We start from the raw sequence: 24,963 nt of genomic DNA on the forward strand, positions 1-24,963 counted from the left end.
TTACCTTAATCCATTTCTTACTATCACCCTTTTCTTGTTCATTAAACCCACTACACTACCACAACTCCCACCTTAGTCAGACCACAGTGCAGGGATAATATTAATGTGTGAGTCTGTGTGCTCTGGCGCACAACACAAGTTACAAACTGAATTATTATTCATGTGTTTTATGCCATCTCTGTATACTGAGCAGTTGTTTTTACTAATTCCAAAATTAATGCTTGTCAAATATGTATGCCGCCTTATAATGAATTGAGGAAATGCAGAATATTCATAATGTTCTGACAAAGATGTGAACAGTTTGCAGTTCCTAAAATGTGTAACTAATTTTTAAACTTCCTGGCAGATTAAAGCTGTATGTTGGATCAGGACTCAGACCTGGGAGCTTTGTCTTTCATATGCAAGTACTCTACCAACAGATCCATCCAAGTACATCTCACAACATGCTCTCACAGCTTTATTTTCATCATTAAGTATAATCTGCATTTCAAACTTCACAGAAGTTCTGTGCATACACTATTGGGATAGCTCTCTTGAAAGAAAGAATATTGCATAGAAATGGATTATCCACAGCCTAGGGGGGATAGTTTCCAGAATGTATTTTCACTCTGCAATAAAAAAGGAGTGGAAGAAGATATCAAACAAGTGTGATCTCCCTGTTCATCATCATTTCCACGCAAACAATCAACTGAAGTTGAGGATGCATCTCTGGAAACCATCCATAGACTCGAAGTTTTTGAGGAAGAAAGGGACTAGCAATAACACTGATGAAGAAACATCACACAAAATGGATTCCCTATGTAAGCATATAAGTTTCTGGTTTTGACCTTCCAAGAAGACTCCGGACAAGATTAAACAGAATAAATACTGGAACAGGTTGCTGTGAAAGCTTAACGATAAATTGGTATCTTGCAGATGACCCTTTCTGTGAGCATGGTGAACTTCAAATTGTGGTTCATATTATAAACTGTGTAATTTATGGTTTCAAAGGAGAAGGAATTAAAGACATCCACAATGTATCCAGGGGAGCCCTCCAACAGCTGAGTACTATTCAAAGCGTTATTTGACTGCAGTGCATACAGCATTTTCTTTTTTTTCTTTTTTTTCTTTTAGATTCATTTGGTTTTGCGCATTCCAGTTCAATATGCTATCTGCTTCCAGAGTGGCTAGTGTATTTTTCTGTCTACTTAAAGTTGTTTCTCATATTTTATCTGGTTTATTATGATTCATGTTTTTTTTTTCTTTGTGATATATAATTGTCTTAACCATGTTGAACATGTATATCTTCTCTGCAATGGACTGTGCGCTGATATGAAACTTCCTGGCAAATGAAAACAATGTGCTGTACCAGAACTCCAACACAGAACCTTTGCCTTTCTTTGGCAAGTGGACTCCCAATTCAGTGAGAGAATGAATGAATGAATTTATAAATTTGTTATGACATGTCAGCTGCCTTCTTTGCCACTGCCATTCCAGGTTTTCAAATCTTGTCTTTTTCTAACATTTCATTGTGGATTGGTCTGATATTTTTCTGCTGTGTTTGTCGTCTTTTGTTCCAGTGTATGTCTACTACTAGCAAGTAATTTGAAGCATATAAATTATTTTTCTGTGTATGTTGTTGATTACTTCCTACTTATTTAATGCTTTTTGCTATATTTATTAATAACATAGAGAACTTTTGAGTGGGCAGCATCTTTTGTAATATCAATGTTGCCTTTTTAAAATATAATCAGATCTTAACTGTCTTTATTGACGTGTTATGAGCTAACATTGTTTTAAATATTCTCACAGTGCCCTTACCAGCACAGCTACAACCAGTGGACTTTTGGGCTAGGTACCAACCACCACCACCACCAGAACCAGGGCAGAAGCGACTTCCAGAAGATATTGAAGCTGAGCTCAGAAAGCAAGAGCAAGAGTTGAATGAACTTGCTCTCATAAGTATAGAGTAAGATGTGGAGCTGTCCATTTTCAGTTATGACTAGAGAAAGCTTTATTTGTCTATTCAGTATCAGATATACAGGGGTTGGACAAAAGTTTGAAAACACTGTATCAAATGCACACTTGAACATAAACGGAGATGCTAATGTAGCCTGCAGATTGTGCTGTTGTATTTGATCTTGAACCACAATGTCTTCTATACATTGTGAGTCTCAGTCATTATCAGAACATGGTTCTGTATGGTTTTGAGTGCATTACATTGGAGTTAAGTGAATTCAAACATGGGCAAATTATTGGTGTTCGATAGTGGATACTTCTTAACCAAGGGAGTTGAAGTGGCTGGTGTTTCAAAAGACACCATATCGAAGATTTACACCACATGCAAGCAAGACAGAAAAACATCATTTGCTAAGTCACAATGTAGGTGAAAGTGTGTACTGAGTATTGTGATGGACAGTCATTGAAAGGAACTATGATGAAAAATAAGAGGATGACAGATGCAAAAGTCACAGTAGAACCTAATGTCACACTTGCAAACCCAGTCAGCACCATAACAACATAAAGGGAGCTTCATAGGCAAGGAACTGCAGGGCAAACTGGAATTCCACTCATCAGTGGCGCAAATGCTCACAACAGGAAAATGTGGTACTGAAGCCATAAAACCTGGCCAATAGAGCATTGGAAGTAAATAATTTGGTCGGATAAGTCCTGTTTTACACTGTTTTGAACTTTTGACCAAATTTACATCCCAAGAATAAAATATAGCGGAGATTTTGTGATAATTTGGGCAGCCATATCGTGCTATTTCACGTACCACATGGTTATCCTGCACATGGTTCTCCTGCTGAGAATTATGTGACCATTTTGACTGATCAAGTCTATCTCATGGTACAATATATGTTCCCCAATGGTAATGCTATGTTCCAAGACAACAGGACCACTGTTCACACAGCTTTCATCATCCAGGACTCATTTCATGAGCGGCAGGATGAACTGTTGCATCTTTGTTGGCCACAACAGTCACCAGATCTCAGTATTATTGAGCCTTTGTGGTCTACTTTGGAGAGAAAGATGCATAATAGCTAACAACTCCATCATCTTTACCAGAACTTGCCATCATTTTGCTGGAAGAATGGTATAATATTCCCTTGAAAACCATACAGGGCATTTCTGAAATGACTGGAAACTGCTTTGAATGCTGACAGTTTTCCTGCATCATTTTCGGCATGGTAATGTGTTATGTTTATTGAATTTTTATCCACATCCTGTAATATCAGTTCTACTACAGAGTTACAGTGGAACAGTTAACATATTATGAGAAATGAAAAATCCAGTCTGGAAACCATATAAAAACAGGGTACAAGCAACCAGTCACCTGCTGATGAACAATGGATAGTTTACAACTGCAATTAAAAGATCATAATATTTGATTTTCCACTTTTCTTCTAGTTTCTATGTATGGGTGAACTCAACTGCAAGTATGGACACACAAATGCTCAGCTACACAGCAGTAGCTACACTTTGCATTGTCTTCCAGCTTTGCTTAAAAAGTGGGGAGGGGTGCAACAGCTGCATATAAATGTGAGCACTTGCCTTGAGCTATAGTGCTGCACTGAAGATTAGCTGGTTGGTCCAGTTCACTCCCTGTTCTACTGTCAGTGCAATATCCTTGAGATACACATCTTTGAAGAATAATGTATTTAGTGGATTTGAAGGTAGCAGGAAAATAGTGGTCATCTTTTACCCAAACCATTACTTGACAGTATTTGGCAGCTCCCTTGATACTCTACTAAATTATGTCTTTGAAGCTATATCAGAGTGAGCTCATCATCAGGCATAAAATCTTTTGTAAGCACTATTTTTCCGTGCCAGGGCCATATTTAGGGTATGTGACACCCCAGTGCAGTAATTTATTTTACATCCCACTTCCTAAACTTCAATATTACTATTTATTTGTGTAATACCAATGATAAAACTGTGTAATCATTAACTTCAGTTTTAAACTTTATTGAAGTCTTTAAATAAGATGTAATACAAAGCACATATGTAAGTTAAATATTCAAAAATAATAAAATACTACTACAATTCAGTTGTCACCATTGCTGAAAAATTACAACTGAAACAGTATATTTGGACACAATATACGGTAAGAACACAAAGAAAATCACTACAGTTTAATGCCCTACACCAAAATTACTTCAGTTAAATTTGAAATTTAGTCAGTCTAAAGTATAAGATACAATACCACTTACTTGAACTTTTCCAAAATTTAGTGAACTTAGTTTTAACTTCCTTCTCACTTGTATTTGTGAATTCATATATCACTTCCTCAAGATCCAGACTGATGTCATGCCTGATTCTGAGGCTAGCACTATGAGATTCACCAGTTGTTCTCAATTCTCCACTGCCTGTAGGTAGTTCTTAATCAGAATGAGATTTTCACTCTACAGCGGAGTGTGCGCTGATATGAAACTTCCTGGCAGATTAAAACTGTGTGCCCGACCGAGATTCGAACTCGGGACCTTTGCCTTTCGCGGGCAAGTGCTCTACCATCTGAGCTACCGAAGCACGACTCACGCCCGGTACTCACAGCTTTACTTATGTCAGTATCCGTCTCCTACCTTCCAAACTTTACAGAAGCTCTCCTGCGAACCTTGCAGAACTAGCACTCCTGAAAGAAAGGATATTGCAGAGACATGGCTTAGCCACACCTGGGGGATGTTTCCAGAATGAGATTTTCACTCTACAGCGGAGTGTGCGCTGATATGAAACTTCCTGGCAGATTAAAACTGTGTGCCCGACCGAGACTCGAACTCGGGACCTTTGCCTTTCGCGGGCAAGTGCTCTACCATCTGAGCTACCGAAGCACGACTTACGCCCGGTACTCACAGCTTTACTTCTGTCAGTATCCGTCTCCTACCTTCCAAACTTTACAGAAGCTCTCCTGCGAACCTTGCAGAACTAGCACTCCTGAAAGAAAGGATATTGCGGAGACATGGCTTAGCCACAGCCTGGGGGATGTTTCCAGAATGAGATTTTCACTCTGCAGCGGAGTGTGCGCTGATATGAAACTTCCTGGCAGATTAAAACTGTGTGCCTGACCGAGACTCGAACTCGGGACCTTTGCCTTTCGCGGGCAAGTGCTCTACCATCTGAGCCTCCGAAGCACGACTCACGCCCCGTACTCACAGCTTTACTTCTGTCAGTTTCCATCTCCTACCTTCCAAATTTTACAGAAGCAATTTTAAAATGAATTTTAAAAAAGAAAAAGACCTTTCAGCAGAACAGTTTGTTGCTCTGGAGAACAGTTATAAATCTTGAGTGCTGTGTACACATTTGCCATTTCTTTTAAACAACATTCTACAGAGAAACAGAAGAGAGGACAACTTGTCATCATCTACTTTCTTCAGACATCAGATAGCTTTTAAAATGTATACATTCTTCGCCAAAGTTGTTCTCTATGTCAGAATTATAAATGGCTCTAAGTTTATTTGCAGCATCATATATCTGAACAGCTTCTAGTTCAGTGATATGTGAGAGAAATTAAAACATTAAGTTATATACTCTGTAGAAATTAACTCTCTTCTGTAACACATCTTGAGGGGTTTGTATAACCTTCGACTGACATTGTCATTCTTCTCTGGATATTAACAAAGTCTGATCCTGTTTCTTTTTCAGGGCAATGGAGCTTTTCTTTTGAGTCATATGACTCATCAAAGAATCTCTTGTGTTTAATCTGACATTTCCTTCTCTGATTCTCAGCAACTGAAGGAGGTTGAACTGATTCCAAATTCTGAACCACATACCTTAATTTTAAGTTGAGAACCACATGGAATGATGTTGTGATGTGTATGGTGCTATCATAACAATGAATGTATGAAAAACCATACAACACCCCACAAGCAAGATCTCATAGGCTATGTTATTAGGTGGAGAACTATCTCATACCATAACCTGTAGGCTTGTACACAGGAGATTTTATACAAGTGGACTATCAATAAAATACAAATTCAATGACAGATAGAAATATTTGTCAACACTTTGGCAATAATTTGTTGAACACCTGAGTGTTGATGCAATGCACATTAAATTTATACTTAAAAAATAATTTTTTGATGCCAAAAGTTTGCTGCCCCAGCAATTTTGTTGCTCTGTCCAGATATACAAGTTGCACATGCCACCATGACCACACATACCACATTTTTTGCTGTTGTCATGCAGTACTTAGGTAGCTGCAGCACTGAACAATTACAGTTTAGGCAGCTGGAGCACTAAACACCTATAAAACTTTAGCACTCTCAAATTACAAATTCTGGACTCCACCACTGATCATGGCCAATTGTCTCATGTGATATTTTTCAGTCAATATGAGCTGCTACATGCAACTACAGTGTGACTGTGGCAGTGCACAAACCAGAAAAGACTGCACAATGATAAATATATGCTTACTGCACTTGAACATGTGATACAAGGACACTGCTGTGCCAGCAGTAATTAAAACAGAACACTGACCGACAAGGAGTCCAGAATCCAAGGTGGCACACATACTTACAGGATCACCTTTTCCTTTGTTTAGTGACATAATTTCTCTTACAACCTTAGATTTCCTGTCTCTAATTCTATTGTTTATTTCAGTTGGTGAAATCCATATAATTCTATCAATGTTGCAGGCTACCTGATAATGTTCTTTGGTTTGAACCACCAACTGTGGTCAGGTGGGATGGTGAGAAAGGTTTCTGGTCAACTGAAGACTGTCATGACACAAAGTTTAATGAAGATAAGCAGGTACAGTAATAATAATGGTATAATATCGTGTAGGTCTCTGGAAAATGTTTGGCAAGTTATGTGTGAAATCATGTTTCTGAAGGTGAGCACTGATTTATCTCAGGTTGTGAATAATTTTTCTTATCTACTGATATCTGTGCCACTTCACTACATATTTCCTTCACTCCTATTAGCTACCCAACTGCTCAGACAATGACATCTTTGATACTAAAATACTTCTACCTCTTTGGAGTTTACATGGTCATGCTTATGACACAACTCTGCTGTGTTACTGGGCTCTCTCAGGCTTCATTTACTGAACTCCATTTAGTACTACCTTGTACTTTCTGAGAAAGTAGACTCCTTGTATAATATATTCAATATGTTTAGTTTCATTGCTCTTCTTGGTGCAAAACTTGTCCGTGCTGTATCAACATCTTTAATTTTAGTATGTGGCAAATAAATGTATTTCATTTACACACTATGATTTCCAGTTTCCTTTTGTACTTTCATGTTTAGAAGTCAGTGTGAAGGACTTTTTTCTATTTTCCTCAATCGATTGCAGTTTGTAGTGCAGTCACCCTATTAATTTGTACTCCTACTGGTACTCAAATACCACACCTCCAGTTAATGTAAATGGGCAGAATATATTAGTAGATGAATTTTTAAACAGAAGATGTTTGTTACCTTATATGTATTACAATGCTTCTGTTGTCAATAAGATGTTAGTATAGTGGTCAGCTGTGTTACCAATTCTTCAGGTTAAACATTAAAAACAACACATTTGAAAGAAATCTTTTGTCTTTATAAAATTGTTAGCATTTAAGATGTTTTCTGTCATAGTTATGAAACAGGCAAACATTAATGAGAAAAAGATTTATACAAAAGCTAGTGACCACATTATCAATAATTTAATAATGAATACTGGCAACATATTTATAGAAAATCAAAGCAATGAAAACATAACAGAAATTTTGTGTTTACAAAGAATGGTATGGGTGTTACATAATCACTCTCTCCCAATCACCATCCATTTTCTTCAACCCTCCATCCCATTCCCCAACTCATTCTAAAATATAGAAGCAAACAGTTTGGACTGTTTACAGATATGAGTAATACAGTAAATTGGCACACATTCAACTACAGTGAAGAACTTAGATTTAAGCAGATTTTAAAATGCGTGCCTCAAGAGAACAATTAGCATGAGATTTGAAATTCTGAAATCTTCACACAAATTTTTGATATTTATCATAGCTTATTGAGAACTGATACTGTATGATAGTGAATACCTTTGCATACCATGCACACACACATTGTGCCCCTTCACAGTGCTGACCCAAAGCACAATACCATGGTTGCAGTTTGGCTGGTGGATGGGAGTGGGATAGAGGTTGTGTTGGGTGGGGTGAGTAGATGGAGAGAGAGGTGGGAGACAGGATAAGGGGTTGGGGTTGGTAGCTAGCAGCTTGGAGGAAGGCAGCCGATTTGTGAGCTAGGAATGGGGAGGGGGGGGGGGGGAGGCGGCAGCTACACAAGCTAGGCATGTGATGCATGGGTGTCAGAGCTGATGGGTAGTGACATACAATATAATTTGGGGGGGGGGGGGGGTGATAAGCCAGAGGAAGGGAAACTGCTGTGTGGAGGGTTTGGGAACAGAGGGTTAATGCAGACTGTGAGGCCAGGAGGATTATGGGAGTGAAGGATGTGTTCCAAAGATAACTCCCATCTGCATACTTCAGAAAATCTGGTGGTGGTGGGCTGGGTGGGGGGAGGGTTGGGGAGAGCATCCAGGTGGCCTGGGTTGTGAAGCAGCGACTGAAATTGAGCATGACCACAGTTGGGCAGTCGCCATTCATTATGGTGGACAGACTGGTGGCTGTCATATCAACATCGAAAGCTGTGCAGTGATTGCAGCAGACTAGGTATCTGACATGGCTGCTTTCACAGGTGGCCCGGCCTCTGATGATGGGGTAGGATAAACCTGAGACAGGACTGGAGAAGGTAGTGCTGGATGGGTGGATTGGGCAGGCCTTGCATGTGGTTTTCCCCAGAGATATGCTCCCTGGAGCAAGGGATTGAGAGAGGGAGTGGCATAGAGATGTACAAGGATGTTGTTCAGGTTGGGTGGATAACAGAACATCACTTTAGGAAGGGTTGGAAGGATTTTTGGGCATGAAGATAAATCATCAAAGTTCTGGCAAAGGGTGTGGTTCAGTTGCTCCAATCAATGACGATAATGGATTACTAGAGGGACACATCTTTGTAGCTGATTAGAGGTGTGTGAGGATATGGCACAGAAAATTTGTTTTTGAACTGGATTTGAGGTGTGGGAGAGAAGGTTTTGAAGTTGTGGAGGAATGAGGATAGGGTGTCTTGGCCATATTATCAAGATATTATCAATGAACCTCAACTGGAATAATAGTTTAGGGTTTTGAGAGGCTAGGAACGTTTTCTTTAGATATCCCAGAAAAAGTTTGATGCAGGAAGGTGCCACCTGTTAAATCAACCATGCCATATACCACATCTGCTGCAATCACTGCACAACTTTCTATGTTGGTACGACAATGAACTGTCAATCCACAAGAATGAATGGCCATCACCAAACTGAGGAAAGAATAAAGTTGCACACCGTGTGACACAACATGTAGCTGAGCACAACACACTTGATTTCAGTGACTGCTTCACAACCTGGACCATCTGGATCCTTCCCCCAATCAGTAGCATTTTAGAACTATGCAAATTGGAGTTCTACTTGCAACACTCCTTCACTCCCATAACACTGCTGACCTCAGTTTCCTTTACCTCATTTTTCTTATACACTCCACCCTTCAGCTACGCTTTCCTCTGTCCTCTCACTCCCTCCCAATTCATGTCCTCACATCATCTTCACTGTGTGCCACTCCCCACTGCCTCCAACATGCATGCATCACATACCTAGCCTGTGCATTTGCCATCCCTCCCTCCCACATTCCTAGCCAGCGAATTGACTGCCTCCCTCCAAGCCACTAGCTACACACCCCAAACCCTCTTCCCCTCTCCCATCTCTCTCTCCATCTACCCACACTACTCAACGTAAATCTTTCCCCATCCTGTGTGTGTGTGTGTCTTTTAGACATGCATTTGTACTCTAGTTTGAGAAAGGAGTCACTCCAAAAGCAAGCAAACTTTCCTTTTCTTTTGTGTGTGCTCATCAATGGCTCAACAAGTCTGCTACTTGGGATTGGTTCCCTTTACGTCTAAATTATTTACTTTTGACCAGAACTTTCCTGCTATATTTAATCTTCATTTTGTAAGGTGCTGAACATACTGCCTAATTCAATCTCGTATACCTCCCTATTCGCAAATAAATAACCTTATAGTCATAATTTATATTTCTGCCATCTTGCCTGATGAGTCTATTTTTCCCTGATTTGCATTTATTTTTAGCCAGCATCCTATGGGTCTACAGTCACTTGAAACTGTAAAGTGGTGAAGGTCTGTCACATCCAATTAAATTAAATTACTAAAAACAAAGATTCCAAGACTTACCAAGTGGGAAAGTGCCGGTAGATAGGCACAATGAATAAAACACACAAACACACACACAGAATTTTGAGCTTTCGCAACCGGCGGCTGCTTCGTCAGGAAAGAGGGGAGGAAAAGGAAAGATGAAAGGATGTGGGTTTTAAAACCCGGTTGCGAAAGCTCAAAATTCTGTGTGTGTGTTTGTGTGTTTTATTCATTGTGCCTATCTACCGGCACTTTCCCACTTGGTAAGTCTTGGAATCTTTGTTTTTAATATATTTTTCCTATGTGGAAGTTTCTTTCTATTTTATTTACATCTAAATTAAATTACTGTTTGATAAAGTATTATCAGCTTTATTTTTAGCTCCACTTGGTCCTTGCCAAGCCTGTGATTAACATAGACTGTGTAATGATGCACATGTTTCACATCTGTTTCAGGTTATAACTTTTAGGCTTGGGAGGTTTGGTCCAATAGGCCTTGCTGCTTATCGCTATTTTAATCTCCCATACCAGTCTTGGGAAATGAAACCTGACCTCAAGAATGGGGGAATAATATTGAGCATAACAGCTACAGTTGTCATTGTGGAGTTTCATATAAAGGTTAGAAATGTGGTTTAATGAAATAACATGCAGTATATGTTTATTTTATGACATAGAGGCAAGTTCCAACAATGATGAGGTACTTTCAAGTTTCAGTTGTGTAAATTGGTGTACTGTCTCAGATAACTAGTTCCATATGACAAGTACATAATATTATGGCAGTAGAAGATGGTGTTGCTGTCAATGAAACTTTGCTTTTAATACATTTATACATGTGACATACAGTTCTAACATCAACTTGATATACACATCAGTTTTTATATGGCTTTTAAAAGTAGTTATGCTGCACATGTTTGTATTTAAAGGTGAACTAAACTAATGTGCCATTATAAAATTCATTGTTTTGGATGATTTATCACCAAAAGAAATTTAACCAAAGCTTGTGAAAGCATATGAAAAGGCTGTTTGCTTCATTTGTAACAGTTGATTAATCGAAAGTTAAATTTAAATGTAACCGTATTTCTCTTGAAGATGATCCACGTGAAAGACACCCCAAAACTTCAACAAAGGATGAAAATATCAGGAAAGTGCACAATATGGTATTGAATATAGAAATTAAAGGTTTATGAATAGCTTACAAGCATTAGTTGAATATTTATCACACGTGTTTGTGAAAATAAATTCCTCAGTAATGCTCACAATGTTTTGAAAAGAGATCAGTTTATTTGTTACACCAGTTGGTTGTTGTGTGATAAATGGGTCCACTACAGAAAAAAGGTAATTACATGAGTGATTGACATCTGGTGGTACTGCACCTAAAAGACCAATGTCAATTTCATGTCTCAGAAAGGTTGTGATGACTCTTTTCTGGGATTGAAGCAAGGTTTTCTTATTTATTACCTTTCAGATTATGATGTTTATTTAACTGATGAAAACAGCACTAGATGCATAAACAGACTACATAAAAATATGTTTGGAAGGTCTTGGACACAAAAGAAAATTCTTCTATCATCAGGGCAGTGGACCTGATCACAAAAGTGCTTTGACGAAGGGAAAACAGAAGGATTTGAACTACAACAAGTTGTAATATTCACTCAGTTTACCATATTTGGCTACCTCTGACTACACTTAACTTAATTTGAGTATTTCTATGTTCCATAGATCATATTTGTGATAACCTGCTGTCATATTGAACATGTGAGTAAACTTACAGATATTACACATTATCACAGTAAAAACTGATTTTTAACCTAATCTACAATAAAATTTAGCCAATGGAACTCAAGTACATATTAACATTGTCTACACAGAGACTAATCCATGGAGTAGAAATAATTATAAAGCAGAAATGATTTTAATCTGTTTTTAAACTGCTTTCACTGTCTTCCAGCATCTTAGATTTACAAGTGGAGCAGTGCAATATTTTTATGACTACATACTTAGCTCCTTTCTGTGCAAGTGTAATATTAAGTGTTACTGGGAGGCTATTTTTATTCCTAATATTGTTTCTCCACATAAGTAAATTTGTAGCTGGATAATATTCTGTCTCCCATGAGGAGAATATAGGAACCATAGAATGGCATCTGAAGATCTTCCAGAGTAACACTTCAAGGTGGAATATACTTCCTCCAGAAACATTGGATAAAGTGCATGAACCTAAAACTAGACTAATTTTAAAAGTAAATACTTTTAAACTACACATATGTCAAACAATGTAAAATCCAGGATGTAATAACAACAATATAAACAGGTTAGATTGCTACTCACCACATACATGAGACGTTGAGTGGCAGATGAGATGTTGAGTGGCAGATGGGCACATTGAAAAAATTCTGCTGAATACTATTTTGCTATAAGTATAAGTTCTTCATCAGATGTAGACAAAACAAAGTAGAAACATAAGTGCATAACGTACATACACATGGCCACTGTTGTCTCTGTACTTTGAGGCCTAACTGCAACTTCTTCTGAGATGTGTAGCAATATTTGCTAGGGTGAACAGTGGGAGTAAAGAAGGGGTGTGAGCTGGGGAGGGAGAGATATAGCAGGGTAGGGATAGGGAAAGATGCTAGTGAAACCTCCTGGCAGATTAAAACTGTGTGCCCGACCGAGACTCGAACTCGGGACCTTTGCCTTTCGCGGGCAAGTGCTCTACCATCTGAGCTACCGAAGCACGACTCACGCCCGGTACTCACAGCTTTACTTCTGCCAGTATCTCATCTCGTGCCTTCCAAACTTTACAGAAGCTCTCCTGCAAACCTTGCAGAACTAGCACTCCTGAAAGAAAAGATATAGCGGAGACAGGGTTTAGCAAAAGTTGTGGCTGGGGGGTTATGGGAACAAAGGATATGTTACGAAGGGAGTTCCCATCTGTGCAGTTCAGTAAAGTTGGTGTTCTTGGGAAGAATCTAGATGGCACAGACTGTGAAGCAGTCATTGAAATTGAGCACATAGTGGTGTGAGGCATGCTCACTAAACTGACGATCCAACTGACTCTTGGCACAGGATGTGCCATTTGGATTGTTCCCACCAGCAATAACTTTTCTGAATTTCACAGGTGAGAACTCTCCCTGTAACTTATCTTTCATTCCTGTAACCCTCTGGCCTTAATCTTCACTAGCACCTTTTCCCCAACTGCCTCTACGCTTTTTCTTGTTTCCACCACAGCCCTACTCATGCCTTCTATCCTGACAGTACACCTGCTACATCTTTATTACTTCTCTCCTCTTCCCTTTGCCCCCTTCATGCCAGCACTTGCCTTCATATGCTGGTGCTAGGAGCCCAGTATCCTGTGCCCACCATGTCCATGCACACTCCTACAGGCAGTACTAGCGTTTTCCCCCAATACTATCCTGCTATCCTCCCCCCTCTTTACACCACACCCCATCTGTATACCCACTACCTGCCCCAGCAAAGATCACTGCTCACACCAGACACAGGTGGGCTATAGTACACAGGAACAACAGTGAGCCTGTGTGTGTGTGTGTGTGTGTGTGTGTGTGTGTGTGTGTGTGTGTGTGTGTGTGTGTGTGTTTGTATTTGTGTGGTTTTGTTTTGTCTATGTTTTACGAAGCACTTAATCTGATTGCTTATAACATCTAGCAGTCTTTTTTTCTGTGCACCTTTCTATCACTCACTGCTTCCTCTATGTGGGGAGTAGCAATCTATCCCTTTCAAAACATCAGAAATGCTTTCCTTATCTAAAGCATGATGCATTTCAATCCTTGAACACCCATCTCCAAGCGCCTAGTGTGAAAACCAAATTGTGTTTGAAAGCTGGGGCCCTTCCCTTTACATTTATGAATGTAAATCAGTCGCAGTGTGCAGCAATAGCTACTATTGATAAAAGTAAAAAAAATTGAATACCTTTATATGTCTACTGGAAATGCTAAGAATTTCCTGAAGGAAGATGGTTAACTCTGATATGTGATTGTACTACTGTAGGAAACAAAGTTAAAATAACTTACCAAAATGAACAGCACATAATGAATAAAACAGAGCGTTAGAACCTATACCTAAATGAAAATAAACTGCTTGCCTTCACAGCAAATGAATTGAACTGCAAGAAAGATGAAGCATATGGTTACAGGCTAAAAAACTACTAAACTCGTTAACAACTGGTTCAAAGTGGTTGAGGATGAGTTTGAAAAGTTAAATATAATAATACAAGAAATTGAAAGGAGAGAAGAAAAGACAAATCTGAGGAACAAAAACATGAGACTTACATCAAAAACACCTAAATAAAAAAGTACATAATAACTAATGAAGAAATGAAAAGGTAAATTGGAGAAGTTTTGTATGCTATTCAGTAAACCCTTAAAACAAATATGTCTTGTAATAAAAGAACTGTAGAAAAGCTATAAATCAAAAACCTGAGATGTTCCCTCCTGAAGTTGTTCAGCTGACAGAGAAAATGAAATACTGTTATATGTGGTTTAGAGATACTAAGTTAAAATATTTCTTAATGAAGTAGTAACTACTCAGGAAAAAATATAAAGACTTTAACCATCATAAATTTGCTTATAAAATAAGCATCTCCAGTAGTATTAATTAGCCTATCCTGCAGAGCTCCTAGACATCAACATTCATAATAAGAATACAATATTGCATGTTAATATATGATGAAAGTAAACCATCTATGCTTTATTGAATAACATCTGGCAATATTTTGCTTCTTGAAATCATAGAACCTAATTCTACTCCTTGAACTAGGGAAGGACCATATGCACACAAATAGCTATAGCAATCTTACTACCTGCATGAGAAAGATTTGAATTTCATGATGAACTGCTGGGTAAGTGAATTCTAAAGCCAAGAAGCTCCTTACTCACCTCTAATTTTAGCTGAAGAGATATCATTCTTTTAATGATAATCTGACGCTGTTGGAATTGGCTACACAAAAGTGTTTTCAGTGCAAAAGAAACCATCCATAGGTTTCATTTTAACAGAGAGAAAGTGTACAATACTACTTGAAAGGAAAATATCCTTGGACATCTACATGCATACATACATCAATTCTTGTTCCATAGATCATGAAGATGACGTTTCATAATGATGTGTCAGAGTGAGATTTAATCCAGAATTGTGACGATCACCCTTTCTTCTAGTATTGTAGCTATGCACTTTGTTGTTACTTTTTAAATGGGATGGGTTATTAACAACAAATTTCATAAGTGAATATATGTATTGCTATTATTCTGATTACATGCTTTTGTGCAATGAATACTTTCTCTCTTAATCACAAATTGCCCTAAGATATGATGCCATATGAAAGCAGTGAATGAAAACAGGCATAGTAGGCTAATTTGCAATAACCCTAATAGCATAAGTAGCTGATTCTAACCGTTTCAGCAGATCATCAATGTATTTCTTCCAATTCAATTTCTCATCAATGAACACAAAGAAATTTTGAATCTTCTGCCTTACTAACAGACTTTTGTTCATAGTCTATATTTATCAATGGTGTATGCTTTTTATTGTACAAATTGTATAAACTGTGTTTTCTCAAAATTCAGTGAGAGTCCATTTGCAGAGAACCACTTAATAATTTTCTGAAAGACATTATTTATAATTTCCTCAGCTGATTCTTGCTTGTTGGGTGTGATTACTATACTCGTACCATCAGCATCCCTGAATGGGACCACTGAGTATGACTACATATTTTCATATAATTATTCTCTACATATGTTTCTATAGATATTGGCTCACTCATTTTGTATCTTACCACTTTTGAAACAAGAGAGCAGTAGCCCTCATGGGTGCATCACATTTGCAGCAGCTACTAACAGTGTATACCCTATCATCCAAAGGTTTTGTAATGTTCATGTTTGTTGAGAAATTTGCAGTCTTCTTCTCCACCTCCTCTAATTTTACAACCATCACTGGTCAGCTACAGATGAAAGTTCACAGACTGAAGTAATAGGCTAAATGTTGTGGTTATGAAATCACTTTGTAAAAAAAATTGTATTTTGACTTTTCATGATTCTCATCTTACCTTCAGTCCATCTGTGCAACAAATGTGAAGCACCAGGCCACAGAAGGTAAGACATCTTACTAAACAGCGTAAAGTGTTTCAGCCACAGATCATGGGGAACAATCCAAGCATACTTGTATTCAACAAAGCATCCATGTAATTGCAGTGGGATTATGCAGGCAGTTCAGAAATCATGTTTAAAAATTATCGCCTGTAACCAGCTTGAATTTTTTCCTAGGATGGCAACAGGAGATTTTATGACCAGCCAACATGGTACGGCTCTTTTAATGGATATAGCTGACATTGTGTGGCACCCTTCCATCCGAACCTCATGTTGTCTCTTATTCATTACATATTCCCAGCCTCTGTGCTATCATTTATGAACACATAACTGCATACAGCACCTTCTCAGTTTCCCAATCACCAGTCTTCTATACAACTGATTGCCATCTAATGAGGTGTATATTTATGAATTATTTAGGAATGAACGAGCCAACTCACCAATAGGCACACAAACAAAAGGTATGGAGCTTGGCTAGCTTTCAGAATGCACTTCCTTTTCCTAACTGTAGGGAAAGGATGCACACAAACAAACAAAAACACACACAGATATACATGTATATGTTGTCTATCCTTCATTAGTGTCTCCTTCATTTAGATCCCCTCTATTGTCAGTCCATTTCCTTCTTATGCTTTTTCCCTCTCACCTTTATAATGCACTCTGTAATGACCATGGCATATGTGGTCATATGTCACTTTTGTTACACCCTGCGGCATCAGCCACATGTATTGTGGACAGCCACGTGTGCAGCTCTACATGTCCTGTGACCCCCAATACAGGTGTGTGCTGTGAGTGAGTGCTTGTATGTTTGTGTGCATGTTTTTCTTGCAGCTAGAGAAAGGAAGTACATTCTGTGAGCTAGCCAAACTCTGTACCTTCTGTTTGTGTGCCTGTCAATGACACAACACTTCTGTCTCTCAGAAGGGTGTATTTGTCATTTCTCTGTGACCAATGATGTCATTAGGGATTCATAAAAGATCATGACCTGGTGGCACTAAGAGTAAGACATGCACCATGTATGCTATTGAGGAGCCCCCAGAGGAACCACAGATTTACAAGAGTAAAATTAAAAATATTTCAGAATGTTTAGGGATCTATGTTTACTATAATTTTAAGTGAAAACCACATTTATGTGATAACTGACACTGATGGGCTGAAACGGGGTGCTCCCTTGGCTGCCCATCTATATTTCTTGATGCTTCGATGAAGATTAATTCAACAAACAGATTTATGACATATAACTAAGGATGCAAGGAGCCAAGATGGTGGTGTTCTTTTAGTGAAAGACTGTTGAGAAAATTTAGAAAACTGGCATTTGCAGCTGACTGCAGAAATATTTTACTGCCACCAACATAAATTTTGCACAAGTACCCTTTGTCATGCATCATGTGATGGATCATGGAATATGTATGTAGATGTAGGTGTGGATGAACTCCAGATGCACGTCAATAGTGTCTAGAGAGATTAAATTTAGCTATGGCATGCATTGAAGAAACCAGTGACGTTCTTTACAGCAAGATATTAGTTTGTCATGAATAATCAAATCACTGATACAGTCAAGTTCCATGTCTACATATATACTCTGCATGCTACTGTACAATAAATGGTGGACGGTACATCACATGAATAGTATAGATCTTGTGTCATATACCATTTGCTATTCACCATTAGAAAGTCTTTTCTAAATGTATTTGTTTGGAGTTTAGCATTGTACAAAAGTGAAATGTAGTTGAAAAGCTGTTCAGACAAAAAGAGAATTGGAGCTTTTAAAATATGGTGCTACAGAAGAATGCTGAAGATTAGATGGGTAGATCAGATAACTAATGAGAAAGTATTGAATAAAATTGGGTAAAAATGAAATTATGGCACATTGTGGCTAGAAGAAGGGATGATTTGACAGAATATGTCCTGTGTCATAAAGAAAACTTCAGTTTGGTAATGGAGGGTAGTGTGAGGGGGAAAATTTGTGAAGGGAGTCCAAAGCACGAGTACAGAAGCAAAGCCAGAAGGATGTAGATTGTAGTAGTTATGCAGAAATTACGAGGCTTGCACAGGATAGAGTAGCATGGAGAGCTACGTCAGACCAGTCCACTACAATGGCAGCAATAACAGCAACAACCATTCCCATATTCCTTGATAGAAAAATGATTGTTTGTATGTGTCTGTATGTGCTGTAACCCCTCTTATCTTACTCTCATCACTCCTATGTGAGATATGCAATGGTGACAACATAACAGTCACTATGAGTTCACTAAATTTTCTCAACTGGGTTTTGCAAGAATAAGTTGTCTTTCTTCTAAGGATTCCCTTTTAAGTTCTCCACTCATTTCTGTTACAGTTTTGTATGGGCTACACCAACCTATTAAGAACCTAGTAGCACATCTTAAAAACTGTTTGTTCCCTGTTGCCACACCTACTTGAAAAGGACTCAAAACAACACTTTAAAATTGGTCACACTAGCATCTTGTATGTAATTTCCTTTACCGGTGTGCTACATTTTCTCAAAACCTAAATCTTCCATCCACTTTCTTAATACCAATTTTACTTGAACGTCCCATTTCATATCACTTCATAGTATTACTGCTAAATGCTTATACATTATGACACATTCAAGAAATTCAAACTAATCTTTTAATCAGATGGTGTTTGGTTCTTTCTCTTTGTTGGCACAATTTTCCTGGATGGATACATCTGTCAGTATACTCTTATGGCAACATACTACCAAACATTTACACCTGTCACACATTTTCCCTAGCAGATGATGCAAACGTTTCAGCAGTAGGTGTGTGGGCATGCCCCAAACATTATACTCATCACTGAAACAATTTTACTCCATTCAATGAAACACCAAGCTGAAGATGTGTCTTCCTATGAAAAGAATGCCACACCAGACCAGGCTGTATGATGGACATCAGTCAGGTTTGTATCCACCACTGTTGGGGGAATCTCCAGGTATGTATTCAATAGTCATCAGAACTCAGTTCAAAGTGGGACTCATCACTGAAGATATTTCTACTCCAATCAATGAGATTCCAGGCTAAAGATTGTCTGGAGATGTCCAGACAGTGGGGGTACCAGCCTGAATGCCGCCGACCATACAGTAGTGATGGTCTGAGTTGCCTTTTCTTTACACAACAGGACCCCTTTAGTTACCATCTGTAGCACCCTTACAGCACAGCAGTATATCAATGACATTCTAGACTCTGTTTTGTTGCCATTCATGGCAAATCATCCTAGTCTTATATTTCAGCAAGATATGCCCACCTGCACACAGTGAGAGTTTCTACTGCTTGTCATCATGTTTGCTAAATCCTACCATGACCAGCAATATCACTGAATTTCTCCCCAATTGAGAACATTTGGAGTACTATGGGCAGGGCTCTCCAACCACCTCAAGATTTTGACAATGTAATGAGTTAATTGGATGGAATATTCATCAGGATGATTGCCAACAACTCTGTCAGTCATTACCAACCAAATAACTGCTTACATAATGGCCAGAGATGAACCAACACATTATTAACTTGCTCAATTGGTGAAGCTCATTCTGTTGAATAAATCATCCATTTTTTCTGAAATTGTAATCATTTGTTTGTCTTAACATGTGCATAACATCTAATGGTGTGCATCCCATTAGATAATTCCTTCATGACACCTCACTTTTTTTTGTCGTAGAGTGTATAAATGAACAAGAATACATAGTTGTGTGTTTTGGTAAAGTTGAGTAGAAAAGTCATTTCAAGAATTAGAACTATCTTTATTACATATGAAGGTTTATTATGGAATGCAATCTGTCATGGTTGTTCTAGTTACTTGCATGCGGTATTACTTAGGGGCTTCATATGGTGACAAGGATTGTAGTATGGTGTTTGATGTCATCATATGTACAGCAAAGGGCCTGCTGGGCCATGCACAGCTCTAAGGAATATCAATGTTTTGAACATAATTTATAGCAATAATTTCAATCATTTTGTTTGTTTTATTGAATGCTATAATCTGAACTAGGTGTCAGTTTAACAAAATGACACATGCTAAATGTGAATTGTGTTTTATTCATCTCATGGCATACATTTGCAATCCATTTGGTTTGCGTACAGAGACATGTCAAAAATTTATAAAACAGTTACAATGATTTTTACATTAATAAATAATAGCACTATAATAAATAGTAACACCATAAGGATATTTCTTGTAATGTGTAAAACACTGTGTCCAGCACAAATTTCCAGTTTGTCCCACATTAATTCATCCACTGAGAAATAACACTCCAGTGTCAGTTCACCTCAAATTTCCAGTTTAATTCATCCACTGAGAAATAACACTTCAGTGTCAGTACCTCTTGTACTCAGTAATCTCTTGTCTAATGTATAGTCAATGTGTAATAAAGTATGGTTGGAACTCCATGATCTCATAATATTTATTTAGTAGCCATTGGTGTTGAATCAAGTCTTAAGAAGATTGTCAGGAGTTTGACAACTTCTACAGGACACATGTGTAGTTTACTGGTAACACACATATCTTATGAACTCTTACAGCTTCTATACCTGGAGTACTAACTATGGGCACTATGTCACGGCAAAACACTGACTTTCTGTGCCCTTTGTGTATGGCTCCCCCAGATCACCAATCTCTCCCACCCCCACCTTCCTCCCTACCAATGAGCCCCACCTGCAAGCAACCTGCAGGCTTTTATCAGTCTCTGTGCAGAGATCACAGGGATCACTGCCACTCAGATGTGAGCTACCCCTCCAGTATTCCAGATGGTGTTGACCTATGCTCACCTTCCTCCGTTCAATACTCATGATCCCCGGTTGTGGTTTTGAGACCCACCACAGTCCACCAGTTTTTGTGCACTGAATGATACTCTGATATCATGATTAGAGAAGCAACACATATGGGCACTGTTTTCATCCAAAGAATGTGCTGACATGTGCCCCACACAGGTTCTCCAAAACCTCTGTGCTCTCACCAAGCTCAGCATAGTGCCTCATGCACCAGCCTGCTGCAATCCGCATGGCCCTGGGCAAGGCCTGTCACATGAACATTGATGTGGTGGCCATTTTAGCAGACAGAATCTTCAACACGCTCAAACCCTCATTGACCTCCACCACCGTCCAGAGCCTCTGTTGCACACCTATATTCACTGAAAGTTACCTAGCACTGTGATAATCATTCGCTGGGCTGTCCAAACATGCAACAAACCCTAGCACTTCTGCCCCCCACACCACCTGACCACCGTGCAGAGATGGCTTAGTTAATGATGCACATGATCATTGAGATGGCGAAATTCAGTTTCCCTGGAATCCATGCATCTATCAGACCCTGCACTAGGCCAGATTCAGCCAAACAACACCTAAGGGATCTGTGTACATGGTGCATGTTACATTCATGACACCTACACACCTGATGGAAACCTGCCTGGTGTGGCCACCCCTCTGTTACTCCCACACCCAACCCCTGGCAATTACCTAGATTTTTTGGGCGTGGGTGTCTTTACTGATAGCATGAACATTTTGGCAGCAATACCCCAAATTGTCAACCACTGTGCTCATGGGCCCCAAACATCAGCAGCAACTGGCTGTAGGCAGCCCCGGTAGCTCTGCAATCTCACAGTACCTATATGTACGTGATCATTGTGATTTTTCCTTCCCCATAGCATACCTAGTTGATACTGGATCTGACCTATCCATTTTTTTTCCAGCAAGTTGTTTCCCTCTTATGGCCACCACCCATCTTCTCCCCCTACTCCTCGCTGCATCTAATGGCTCAGTCACCACCAATTACTTCTCCCATACCTGTTCCATTGGCCTAGGAATCAGTCAAGATTTCTCACTGTCTTCCTCTATCTTCCACTAACATGGACCCTGTCCTTGGCAATCATTTCATTTCCCACAATGGCCTGCTTCTCAATCTGGCAAATCACTGCATCATAAATAGCAATCCCCCATTACATCCCCATGAATCCTGCATAGCCACTCATTCCACCACAATGCAGGTATCTTATTTTGGCCATTTTGCTGATCTCCTTGAAGAATTTCCTCTTGCCGTGTATAACTCTGTACACGGTGCTAAGGGAGAGGTGGACTACAGAGTGGCATGCCAGTTGTCATCTAGGAAAGAGGGACAGGAGCAGAAACAATTAGTGAGCAAGTTAACACAGAAAAACTAAGATTTCCATTGAGCTTGCCACATTTGGCACAACCACTATCAGCATCTCACAGAAACTTGCAAATCTGGGGTGGTAACAATACATGATATCACATTCCTTCCCCACAACCGACCTCAACCTTGTTGTCAGTGTAGATGAGTGAATGATGATTGGAGGGGGAGGGGGGGCCTAGGTGCAGGTGGCAATGAGGAGCCAAAACTGAGGCCAATGCTGAGCTTCCCCATGCACCGGCATATGCCCTGAGCTTGTCCAGGAACACCAGCTGAAAAACTGGGAAGAGGGTGCGCACCCACATCCAGAGGCAGAGCAGCAGACAGAGTCAGAAGTATCTTGACTGCAGAGGGACCTGATGCAGCACATGGAGCAGTGGCCAGGAAGACGGGCCCATCCCCAGAAGACACTGTCTGTCAAGACAGCAATGACCAGGAAAGGGCATCGACTTCCATCAGATCTTGGACTGGCACTCATCGGCTCAAAAGACCTAGTGGCACTGAGAACTGTTGCATCCAGGCAGGCTCAGAATTCAAAAGCACAGAGCATGGGAAAGGATCACACAGCTCACAAGAACAAATTTGATCCTGGTTGTGTTGCAGCAATCTCTTGGTCCCTGCAATAGAAATAAACATTCAACACGTCATACACCTGTTCCTCACTCTCACCACCTCCATCTGCCATACAGTCTGTAAAAGACTAAATCATTAGTGTGAAACTTTGCTTGTCTGGATGGAGTGGGCACCACCCACTGTGATGGGTGCAGCAACAGAAGCTAGGTGTGGTGGCACCCACCCATATAACAATTCCTCCACTAATTATCCATCACCTGGCTGGTATCAGCAGGAAGACAAGAAGAGCAACAAAGTTTGTCCATTTGTTGCTTAAATGTTCATTCAAAGCGTTCAGATTCACCATTGGATTGCGAGTGGAATGGTGCACGCATGATGTGCTTGGTGGAGGGAGCAGTGCAAACCCATGCAAACTTGATGGCAACAAATTGAGGCCTGTTGACAGCCACTATCACTTCACACAATCCCTTGAGGTAAAAGATTGATGACAAGGCCTGGATTGTGGAATGAGCCACAGTAGGGTGCATAGGAACCATGAAGGGGTATTTACTGAAATTGTCATTAATGATGAGCCAACATGTGTTCCAGTAAGTACCCATGAAATTCAAGTGCAGATGTTGCCAAGGTGCTTGAGGTTTAGGTCATTCAAAGAACTGCTGAAGTGGGGCTGACTGGTGTTCAGAACAGGCTTGGTAATGGAAGTCAACTGTTCAATTTCAACATCCAGACTGTGCAAAGAACAATGTTGTTGCGACATCTGCTTCACATGAATGAAGCCTCATTGACTGGTGTTAGTAAAATAAGCATGTCAGGCTGCAGATCCTGGGGAACCATAACATGTGACTGATCATTATTAGCCCAAAACAAAATGACACATTGTAGAATTGCAAGGGCATGCTGACAGTCAAAATATCGGCAAACCACAGAGCTACAAAAGTCTCTGGCTGAAGACAGCCAACCGATGCAGGCATAGTGCAACAGAATTTGTAAGTCTAGATCCACTGCTGTGGATAAACCCATTGGTTTATACAGCTGGCTTACAGTTGTTCACAGATATAAAGTCTGTTACTATATTTGCTGGATGTGAGACAGGTAAAGCAACTGTAGTGCCTTCTTAGTGTTTCTTCTTTTCTGTTGATAGATGGCATGACATGTTATATAACATTGGAAATCTGAGAAATACAGTTGTTCAGTGGTGTATATAATACATTATATTTCTTTTTATATTTTTGGGTTATAAGCAATCATTTTCAGGATTTTTCACCAACTGTGTATTAGTAAGCAATGCTGTGCCATAAAAAGTTTCTATAAGGAAGTGGGAAGTCTGTTGAATAAAAGTGACAGTGATGTTTCTGTAAATGATGTTTTTGAAAGTGATGTTTTTGATAGTTAAGACAAAGGAGACCATAGGGTAAATGATACTAATGATGACAGAGAGGCAAATGAAACAGATAGTGACAGTGATGCAACAGGAGTGATTTTGCTAATAAACAGAAGGTAGATAAATGGAAATGGGGAATAAATCAGGATAGACCTTCCAGAATTTCATTTTCTGGTTCTGATGGCATCAGTCCTAGGGTTCAAAGACAAGTCCCTCAACAACTAACCCTCTTAGATATGCACAGAAAAATCATTAATTTGTCATTCTGGGAGGATGTAGCAGTATAAACAAATATGTATGCAACATATTGATATAAAAAAGTCCTGCTTCAAAATCAAACAGTGATTCATTTCCTGCTACAGTTGATGAAATTCAAACATATTTTGCTTTATGTATGCTTAAGGCACAGTTGAAGAAGCTAACACTTCAGTGATACTGGTCCCTAAAAAAAATCAGCTGATAGTCCTTTCTTTTCTGCTGTCATGCCATATAGAAGATTTCTAGTTTCCTTCATTTAGCATACAATGGAAATGCTGACCCTGCAAATCATCTAAACATCTGAACAAG

The 24,963-nt window shown here is 39.3% G+C and overlaps 1 protein-coding gene across 1 annotated transcript in view; it reads left to right on the plus strand.

The window, feature by feature from the left end:
• Positions 1-24,963, plus strand: part of LOC126284279 (dynein axonemal intermediate chain 7-like) — an 828,882-nt gene that overhangs the window by 725,449 nt on the left and 78,470 nt on the right. The window contains exons 11-13 of the mRNA XM_049983103.1: positions 1,792-1,948; positions 6,612-6,726; positions 10,648-10,809. Of these exons, the coding sequence (XP_049839060.1) occupies positions 1,792-1,948; positions 6,612-6,726; positions 10,648-10,809 (434 nt within the window). The remainder of the gene's footprint in view (positions 1-1,791; positions 1,949-6,611; positions 6,727-10,647; positions 10,810-24,963) is intronic.

Source organism: Schistocerca gregaria, chromosome 8 (genome assembly GCF_023897955.1).
Source record: "Schistocerca gregaria isolate iqSchGreg1 chromosome 8, iqSchGreg1.2, whole genome shotgun sequence".
Taxonomy (NCBI): Eukaryota; Metazoa; Arthropoda; class Insecta; order Orthoptera; family Acrididae; genus Schistocerca; species Schistocerca gregaria.